We start from the raw sequence: 10272 nt of genomic DNA, 5'->3' as shown, positions 1-10272 counted from the left end.
CGAAACTGAACTGAACCGAATTATAGGTTAACCGAAACCGTAGTTAATAGATATTTTTTTCGGTTTCGGTTTTCGGTTAGTGCTCTTAAACCGAACCGATGGAACCGAGTCCACCCCTAGGTTCAAGCACATTTACTAATACACTAATGTTTGCTCATACTGAATTTTTTTTATGCTTGCAGAAGCGACATGTCAGAAGACCAGCAACATTGCTTTTTTTTTTCTTTATGAGTTTCGGGAATATCCTTATTCATAGGCGCTAAAAAAATTTAGCTTTCTTCTAGTGCTTCCACCTGCGGCCACTGCTTTCATATTACTAAATCCCTTGTTTTTTTTATCTATATGTACATATAGTTTGAATATAGTATAGCTGCAAGATGAAATTTTTTTACCAATGAATTATACATATAAAGTAAGGATATATTTGAATTTATTCATTCGAATAACCAAAACATATGAACTATTTTATCACTCATACCGTTGGTTCTTAATAAAGACATGACATTTTGGTGTGACTGATCCATCCCTATGCACCTTCACCAAATCGAGAACAAAACCCACAACAGTAAATAAAACCACACAATCCTTCAAGGCCAAACAAATAACAACAACCAAATAACAAAATCGAAGTAGGAAATTGAAGAATTAGTCTAGAAGTGGTTTAATTTCCGATACCTGTAATAGCTCCAGCTCAACAATGGTATCCAGTAAAGATGCAAGGGCGACAAAATACTTTATCTACATCCTTATCCTTTATATATCCAAGAAGAACTTGCAATCCATTATGAGAAACAAAGGAAAATTCATAATCAGTCTTATAATCTCTACAACAAATAGTATAATGTCACACCAATCGAGTTGTCATAATTATGTCAAGTAAATACATCTACTCCCATGCTTCATTTCTTCCCTCTAAATTAGCCAAAAAAGAAAATTTTCATACAAAATATTGAAAATAATAGCCAATTCGACCTCAAAGAAAAGAAAAGGAAAACGATTGTAGCATTGTAAAAGTGATGTTTCAACCCTAAAACCTACTCAGAACAATAATATGATGTTCTCCTTTCAAATAACTACACTAATAAATGATAGAGCGTTGGTTAAAACGTCTATAATAAATCCTGTAAAACATCATTGTTAGTATAGAATAAGCATGGATCGTTCAGTCCGGGGAATTGAAGGGAACTCTAAACTTTTAGTGTTAACAAATAATTGAGGGGGTTTGAGATTGATTATTAACTACTAAAATAAAACCTAAATTATTATTTACATGATCGACTTCTCTTTAACAAACTTAAACCAAATTTACCATTACACCACATAATTACAAGTTTGAACCTATCATGCATTCTAGTGCAACCAATTACATACTTTTTAGACACCAATACAATTAGAGCCTTATGGGATCATGTAATCATGCAAGATTTCAATTAACATTTAGATTGACTTATGGCCTAATCTAAATTTGCATGTAATCGAATTCAATAACACTTAGAGTAGAAATCAAACAAGATTACATTTAAAACACCAAATCTTTGTTGGAGACATGTTTCATGTGTGGCGTCACCCACCATGGTTTCACATGCAAATCTCCAGAATTTTTACCACTTTTAATCAACACAAACCGAACCTACTTAGGGTATGATTCGATTTCTGTCAATATGATTGATGAATCTAGCACTCAAACACAATCTTAAGAACTACATCCAAGCACTAAATTCATATGCACATATCTGAAAATTATCTAAAAGTATGAGAAAGATGATTAGAACACAACAATAGAAATACAAACTTCAATAATTATAAGAACATAAATTCGGTATAGTTTAAAAAAAGTATTAAATACAATCTGAAAATTATAAAACAAATACAAAACCAATATTTCCACATCAACAACAACTTACAATCTTCATAGACAAAGAATTGTAGATTAACACAAATAGACGAAGTCATAGAGATGAGTTGCGAGAATCACACGTTGTAGGAACCTTAGAGATACGGCTGCAATAAGTGAAACTCGGTGGAGATGATGATAGTTTTGGGGTGGACGGCTTGGCTAATTTGTGAGAGAAGTTTATGGTGGTGTTTTGGCTCTTGAATGAAAATGAGAAATGATGATATTTGAGAAGTGAAGTTATGTATATATAGAGGAAAGATGGAGGGTTTGGAATTGCTTCTTTCTTCCTATAATAATGCCATGTTTTAATCCCTTAAATCGTGCCATGTTTTATTCTAAAAAAATGTCATACTTTAATCCCTAAAACATGTCATGTTTTATTCCCTAAAACATACAATGTTTTATGCCTTTAAGTGATCATCTTTAATTGTTGCATGACTTGGCTCCATCTCTTTTTCTGTAATTATCTTTTTAATCAAATATGAAAATAAGAAAATAAAATCATAAGTAAGAGATAATTAGTTTCAAAACATAACAAGGATTCCTAGTCAAACTAGGAGTTTAGACCAATTATGCGTTTTTAACTCATGTAAGCACAAAAATACATCCAATACTGCTCAAAACTCTTACTACGACTCAATGACTCAATAGTACAACAATAAGGGTTAAATAAAGTACAAATTGAGGTAAAAACATGTTAAGAATGTCGCACAAAGTGCTCCTATTAATAAATCACAAACTCTATAGTAATAACACAACACAAAATAAAAACCTCACAGCTCAATCCGCACGTCCTCAATTCAACCCAAAAAATATAACAACAACATCAATAGAAGCCAAACACAAATCCAATCCACCGGCAAAAAAAAAATCTACATGAAACTGATACACATAAAAGAAAAAAAACTACAAACCTGCAACACCCCAATCAAATCTCCTTTAATCTATCAAAAAACTCCAATCCAGTCTTCTCCAATCTATCAGAAAAGAAACATCAAAGGCGGCTATCACAACTCAATTCGTGCGTTCTCACTTTCGCTCCTCTCTCTCTTGATTCCTAGTAGATTGAAAAAACCACACACAATTAACAGACAATAGACACCTCCCATCTCCCTCTAAACAGGTGTTGATCGAAAGATCCAAGCACACATGCAGCCACATAGAACAACCCGATAGCCCAACCAGCCCAACTTGACCCAGTAACATTTCCTAAAGATTAATCGGTCTCCGGGGTTAGAACTATTCACAAAATTTTGATTGTAATTATAAAATTCTTGTCCGGAGGCCTATTAATCTTTAGGAAATATATCATGGGCCCAAACAATACCCATATGGATTGCCGGACCCATTAAAGACTGAACTAACTGAAGTCGCAAAGTCGCAACAAAAACCCTAGCGTTGTGCTTCTTATCGTCTCTTTGCTCTCTCACTTCACCTCTCCTCTCTCTCTCTCTCTCTCTCTCTCTCGGAAGAACGCTCGCGCCTCTCCTCGCAGGTACCTCTCTCTCTCTCTCTCTCTCTTACTTGATCTGTTCTAATTTAGCTTCTACTATCAAATAACTGAAATTTCTTGTGCCAGATCTCATCTCTGGGCGATTCGTTTTTCCTTCAAGCCATGGCTCTGGTGAGTTTCGTTTCGTTTCTCTTATCTTCAGATGTAGGAAATTATCGTTGCTCCTTTTCAACTCCAAGATAGGGGAATTCAATCCGTGTTAGATTTACTTTTCTAGTTCTGCTTTTGTTGTTGAATTTGTGTTTTTTTTTTCGTCTTCTGGTTGGGTACTGTTGTTTAAGTCATTTTGTCTGTAGATCTTGTCTTTATTTAGATGATATGCATGCAATTGTTGTTCGCTATTTATGTGCCGCTGTCTGGGATCTGGGTTTTTTTTTTTTTTTTTTTTTAAATCTGATCTACTTTGTAGGTCTTGCATGCAGGGAGCACAAACAAAAATGCATACAAGACTCTCATTGCTGCCGAATATTCGGGTGTGAAAGTTGCACTTGCACCCAACTTTCAGATGGGTGTCTCCAACAAGACTCCTGAGTTTCTCAAGATGAACCCCATTGGGAAGGTATCCTCTTTTTTTATCTGACTTGCAAATAGTAACGGACAAGCCCGGTTTCATTATGTCTGCTAAAGATGTCGTGATGTTTTTCTTAGGTTCCTGTGCTGGAGACACCTGATGGTCCCATCTTTGAGAGCAATGCCATTGCACGCTACGGTAAGATTCTTCTCTATTCCTTTGCATTTTGTGTATATTCCTATTGTTGTATTGGAATTTTAATGGCACTTGTGTTGCTTCAGTTACTCGCTTGAAGGCTGACAATCCTCTCTTTGGTTCATCTTCAATTGACTATGTAAGAACTCAATATGGCTGGCTTTTTGTCTCCTCGTTTTTTTTAACTCTTAATCTTGTGAGTATATCCTTCTGATTCTCATGATCCTTGGTACTATTACGTTCTTCCTCAGGCCCTTATTGAGCAGTGGATTGATTTTGGATCCATGGAGATTGATGCTAACATTGCTAAATGGTTTTATCCAAGAGTGGGATTTGGACTCTATCTTCCTCCTGTAAGTATCGTAATTAGAAGTTCTTTGTTTTGGCTTTCTCCTTTGCAATGTATATGGTTTTGGTTAATGGAATACCTGTTTTGGTGCATATGAATTTCTTGTTGATACTTGTATCTCATCAAAGGTCAATACAAATGTTGTCTCGGTTTTATCTTTTCATCTTGATCAGCAATTGTTTATCTCCCCATGTTCATCTACTGTTTGAGTTTGACGTTCAAGGCATTACAGGATCGGGATAATGTTGTGTTTAAATAATCTATAGCGTAAATGATCTGCCTAGGCCCATATGGATCTTAAATTGCTGGGACAATTAGCACAATATATGTCATCTTGTATACATCAATCTGTTCCTTTGAAATTGTCACCTGATATTCATTCAGGAGAGATAATCTCCTGTTAATGATTACTGTAATTTTAGCTGTGCTGGCTGTCTGACTTTATCTTTCTTCATCTCTCGTAAAGATTTCTGTGAATTTTTTTCTGACATCTAATTGGTTTTTGCTGTAAGGCTGAAGAATCTGCAATTTCTGCATTAAAGAGAGCACTGGTTGCCCTGAACACTCACCTTGCTTCTTGTACATACCTTGTTGGGCATTCTGTCACCCTTGCTGACATTGTTATGACATGCAATTTGTTTACCGGCTTCACTGGAGTCATGACTAAGAGCTTCACTTCAGAGTTTCCTCATGTTGAGAGATACTTCTGGACAATGGTCAATCAACCAAACTTCAAAAAGGTATTGGGTGAGGTCAAGCAGACAGATTCTGTGCCTGCTGTTCAATCCGCAAAGAAGCCTGCCCCTGCCAAAGAAGCTGCTAAAACCAAGGCTAAGGAGGAGCCTAAGAAAGAAGCCAAGAAGGAGCCGGCAAAACCCAAAGCAGAAGCTGAGGAGGAAGAGGCACCAAAGCCAAAACCCAAGAATCCTCTTGATCTGCTTCCCCCAAGCAAGATGATATTGGATGACTGGAAAAGGCTTTACTCTAACACAAAAACCAACTTTCGTGAGGTGGCAATTAAAGGTAATCATCTCGAAGCACTGCCCGTAACAGTTCAATGATATAGATGATCAAGAGAAACAAGGTTTGAGATGTTAGATTTACATGTCTGCATCAAATATAACAATATCGATTGGTTCAGTCATAACTGTGGAATCTGTCATTTAACCAGAGTAGATATTCATTATTGAGATTATTTTGCAAACGCGAGAAGTTGACACTTTTTGTTTGTTTCATAGTTGTAGATTTTGACCTGTGATTTCATTGTCAATCATTGCAGGATTCTGGGATATGTATGACCCTGAAGGATATTCTCTTTGGTTCTGTGATTACAAGTACAATGATGAGAATACTGTTTCCTATGTGACACTGAACAAGGTTGGTGGCTTTCTCCAGCGAATGGATCTGGCCCGCAAGTATGCTTTTGGGAAGATGCTAATTATTGGTGCAAACCCACCATTCAAGGTGAAGGGCTTGTGGCTCTTCCGTGGCCCGGAAATCCCTGAATTTGTGATGAATGAGTGCTATGACATGGAGCTCTTTGAGTGGACCAAGGTTGACATCTCAGATGAAAACCAAAAGGAGCGTGTGAATCAGATGATTGAAGACCAGGAGCCTTTTGAGGGAGAGCCTCTTTTGGATGCCAAGTGCTTCAAGTGAAATGTCTAATATTCAGTTGTAATTGTCTCAGTTTTGTGTTAGCTTGTTCTGTGGTCTTTTTTTTTTCTTTTTCCAGACAGGAGTCTAGTCTTGACTAGTATAATCTATAATCTCTGCTTTTGCCATTTCATTTTGGAATCTATATGATAGAAACATTCTCAAATGTACGCTTTTTGTCTTATTCGTTTTGTGGTATATTTACTTTTCAGTTAGTTTACCTGTTTGTGTTGGTAGATACCATAATTCTTAATTTTTCTTCTGTTATTATGTTTTTGTTCGTGTAGTATGGAGTGTATATTTGCACAAGACGCCATTGTCTATAGCATAATGGTGAAGACGCTGAAAAACGGATGCCTAGCTAATGAAAGTATATGCTTTTTATGCCCCAAAGAAAGATGGAAAAATCAAGATTTGGGGTTTCTCTCTCCAGAATGCCGTCTGTAGTTCTATACTCTTGATTTGCGTATTGATTAGAGAGGTTAGTAATTTAGGGTTTAGGTTTTAGAGATGATTTGGGTGCGTTGCTTCTGGCCTTTCAGGTTCCTAGGTTTGAGGTTCCGCTCAATTTACTCCACCGACAAGAGGTTGTTTGCGGCCAACGTCGGTAAGGGGGGGTCATCCATTGATTTGGGAAGATGTTCTCAAATACATTAACATGGGATTAGGGTTTGTAGTAAAAATTGTGAAATAAATGAACATCTTTCCCTCAAAAAGGAGAACCGAGAATGTTTAAATAGAAGCCAAACTTTCTACCTTCAGATGCCACTCTTTGCTCTATTCTGTGCCGAGCCGAAGAGGTTGTCATTACTCTTTTTAAATTTCTCTATATATATTTGTAAATTCTGTTGTGATACCTGTTGGAGTTGTATATTTGTAATAGGATTGAGACGTTCAAGTTAACTAACCTGAATAACATTAAGCTTAATTGGTGATAAACTTACGACTCTTAAAGCAGTAAGGAGTTTTTATTCACATAAAAAAAAAGAACAAAAAAGAGGAGTTAATCCCTGCTCATCTTACGCTTTGCATTCTGTTAGTTTCCTATTAGTGAAGTGAGCATTACTGAAAAGGCAGAAGGCTATATCTTACTATTCTTGATTTGTTTGCCGATTATATCATTTATATGTCTGACAAATTGATCTTCATTTATATGTCCAACTCTCTTTCATCCCATGTGGGTTTGTTTTGTTTTCGACTCACGGGGAAAGATCCTCAATCTCTAGGTTTTGACCAATCTTCCGTTCATGGTACGCAATTGATGCCTTAGGCCCTAATCGGTTTGTTGATGTATCGGGAATTTGGTTAGGAGTTACATATTTGCTTTGCATTTTCATTCATAGATTGTTCAATTGTTTGGACTTGTTATTTCAGACTTTAGTTTGTTTAATAAGCGCGTTTTTGAGCATTTATTAGCTATGCTTATGTTTAGCTTGTATGAGGGGCCGTTTGTCACCTCTTGTATTTGGTCCTTGTGACCGTGCACGGTCTTGTCGCAAAATGAAGTCAATTCATTCCCCTATAAAAGAATTAATCTTCATGTTTTTACATTGTTATGAAATGATTTTTGCTGGTTGATTGGATTCGGTATCTGTATCATATTACAATCTAACATCCTCCACACCATAAACATTTCACATTTAAGAAACAGCCCAACACTAATCGAATATAGAAAAAAAACTTACATAAAATTTTCATTTCTATGTCCTCGAAGCAACTTGATCGTCATTCCCTTCTCTTGGTCCCTGGCATATCAAATTTGGTTCCCTTCAGTTGTGAGAAAGCATTACCAGGATCTCGACCCGCTTCCATGTCCCACCTAGTTTTCTTCACTTTGTCAAGTAGTCCCTTAACTGCTATGTCAAATGCATCTTCAAGTGTCTCCAATCCAGGTGCCCTTGGATCTGCATATATTATTCTCGGAATCATCCTTATAACTTCCTCCCTCATTGCTTCTACTTTAGCTTTGGGAATTCTCAGCAATGTCTCATTGATCATCACCTTCTTCTCCTTGATATCATTTTCAAATATAAACACTGAATACTTAGACGGGCTGCTGAGGAAGTGCCATGTGTACTGCACATAAGCTGATCCCGGATGGAAAAAAACCGGAATGCAGCCTGCCAAGATGGAGTCGAATATTGATCGCCGAGTGAATGAGTCCCCAGAAGGCTGCAGGCAGAACACCGACGATTGAAACACCTTCATCACATTCAAAGGATCATCACACTTGTTTGCACCATGATAGCACCCTACAAGTTTGCAGTGTTTGGTTGAAGATTGGCATTGGCTTATAACCATATCCCGGATATTTTCTTTGTATTCAGGTCTAGGAGCACCAGCAAATGTGAAGAGGTATGGCCTCTTGAGCTTTCTCATTCTTCTCTGCCACTCAGACACCTGACTCTCCTTTGAGGGATGGAAGTATGTAGGGTATGGTATCGCCTGCTCGTTGCTCCACAAGCTTGATTCAATCGACAACAATGTCATGTTCTTGGACTCTGGCAGAAACATGAGCTTAGATCCCCAAGCAGAATCATCCTCAGTTTGTCTCCTGAAATCCCATGCAATTCTGCCTCCAACTAAGAAATGGTCCTTACCCCACATTGTCTTCCATTCAGGCCTATTTGAAAGCCATTTCATCAACTCTAGAGGAGAAGCATCTCGGATTGAAGTGTTGTAGTCCCAAAGGTACTGACCAACATCAAGGCCAGCATAAAATGGGACAAATATTGCCGAGGCCAGTGATGAATCATTGGTTAAGCACTTGTACTTCTTCATCCTATTATGAAAAATAACTTCTAATGAGAACTGATTCGTTGCAAACCAACCTTTTCCCCCCAAAAGCCGATCACGTCTCTTAGAAGATTTGTCTGTTAGTTTTGGTCCTAAACCCATGTTTGACATGTAAGGACACATATCTGTCCATTTATGAAGGGAATGACAATTCTTGAGTAAGTCCTGGTTGAACCTCTTTGGAAGATCATACACATAAATATATCGGCCCGAACACGAATCAGAATCAGAAATTTGGTGCTTGGTATTAGGTATAGCCTGCGGTGGTGGAGTGTAAATGACAGAAGTTGCCATTTTAGTTTTATTGGAGCTGATAACATTATTTGGTTGTCTTCCTTGGCCAACAGAATAAGGAGCAGGCGTGCTTTTAGATGTAATAGTAATACTAGAATTATTGGTCGTCCTGGTCTGATCGGATGCTAGAAAATCAGTACTAGCTGCAGGAGGAAGAGAGTTGGGAGGGTGGTGGTTTTGGTCTTGGTCTTGGGTAACAATTTGTAAGTTGGTGATGAAATAGGTGACCCGATTGAAATTGCGTCCTGAGTTTAAAGATGAATAGTCTGTACATGTCAAAACAAGGAATATAAGAAAGGAAGCTGTTAGGACAAACCAGAGGTGATTACGGCACTTATTTCCTCCTGCAATCCATTGAGTTTTCTCCATATCTTAAGAGCTAGTTATCTGCAGCTAGCTTCCTTGCTTCTTGCTCTTCTCGACGATACAGAGACAAAGAATGTTCTTGGTTAATCAATAAGAGATCTCCAGAGCACCAGTCGATCAATATAATAACACAACAAATATTAACACTGAAGAATTTGCATGAAATAATTAAACTACCAGAAAATATGAATAGTTGAAGTAGAAAGGCAATGACAGGTTTAGGGGTCTCATTAATTCAAGGGAAAGAAGGAGAGGAAGGAAAACTATGTGCTGTATGAAATCTTGTAACATTCCTTCTCAGGGAAACATAATAAGAAATTTCCAGAGGGATAAGATAAATATAGATTTGAATAGTACCTTCATTATTTAGAAGTTTTTCTAAACACAAGATGGTAAAGAATCAAAAAGTCCTTAATTCTTAACGTTGGATTAAAGATTTGGAGGATTGCTTTGGATTTTTGGAGGGACGAAGAATCATGTATAAATGTTCTGTATGTATATATGCATGACTTGGCCATAATCATGGCGGTCTGTTTTATTCTCTATCATTTACTGTACAAACAGATTCTGATTTAAATGAATCTGATTACGACTTTAATGTGTACATATCTTTTCCAACAATTGTTTATCAAAATTGAAAGTCAGCTGTATAAGGTAGAAGATTATTTTTGACACGCAACACTTCCCATCATAAC

At 37.1% G+C, this 10272-nt stretch overlaps 2 protein-coding genes across 2 annotated transcripts; one reads left to right on the top strand and one right to left on the bottom strand.

Annotated features, from left to right (window-relative positions):
• The first annotated feature begins 3280 nt into the window (after window positions 1–3280).
• LOC126796494 (elongation factor 1-gamma) lies at window positions 3281–6305 on the top strand. The gene is made up of 8 exons (XM_050523336.1): window positions 3281–3392; window positions 3477–3521; window positions 3820–3969; window positions 4059–4119; window positions 4203–4255; window positions 4368–4469; window positions 4978–5488; window positions 5745–6305. The coding sequence occupies exons 2-8, from the start codon at window positions 3513–3515 to the stop codon at window positions 6122–6124; spliced, it is 1266 nt and encodes a 421-aa protein (XP_050379293.1). The 5' UTR covers window positions 3281–3392; window positions 3477–3512; the 3' UTR covers window positions 6125–6305.
• Window positions 6306–7659: 1354 nt separating this feature from the next.
• LOC126796491 (probable xyloglucan galactosyltransferase GT14) lies at window positions 7660–9922 on the bottom strand. Its single transcript, XM_050523333.1, has one exon. It carries the CDS (start codon window positions 9578–9580, stop codon window positions 7847–7849), a length of 1734 nt encoding a protein of 577 aa, XP_050379290.1. The 5' UTR covers window positions 9581–9922; the 3' UTR covers window positions 7660–7846.
• Between the last annotated feature and the right edge of the window lie 350 nt (window positions 9923–10272).

The sequence above is a fragment of the Argentina anserina genome, chromosome 5 (assembly GCF_933775445.1).
Source record: "Argentina anserina chromosome 5, drPotAnse1.1, whole genome shotgun sequence".
NCBI lineage: Eukaryota > Viridiplantae > Streptophyta > Magnoliopsida > Rosales > Rosaceae > Argentina > Argentina anserina.
The sequence above is the reverse complement of the archived record's forward strand: the minus strand, read 5'-3'. Positions and strand labels throughout refer to the sequence as shown.

Excerpts from the sequence above, each read along its gene's own strand:
- LOC126796494 (XM_050523336.1), top strand. Across the intron at positions 3,970-4,058 it reads AGATGAACCCCATTGGGAAG|GTTCCTGTGCTGGAGACACC; the intron begins GTATCCTCTTTT and ends TGTTTTTCTTAG. Across the intron at positions 5,489-5,744 it reads TCGTGAGGTGGCAATTAAAG|GATTCTGGGATATGTATGAC; the intron begins GTAATCATCTCG and ends CAATCATTGCAG.
- LOC126796491 (XM_050523333.1), bottom strand. The coding sequence starts at position 9,580 with ATGGAGAAAACTCAATGGATTGCAGGAGGAAATAAGTGCCGTAATCAC.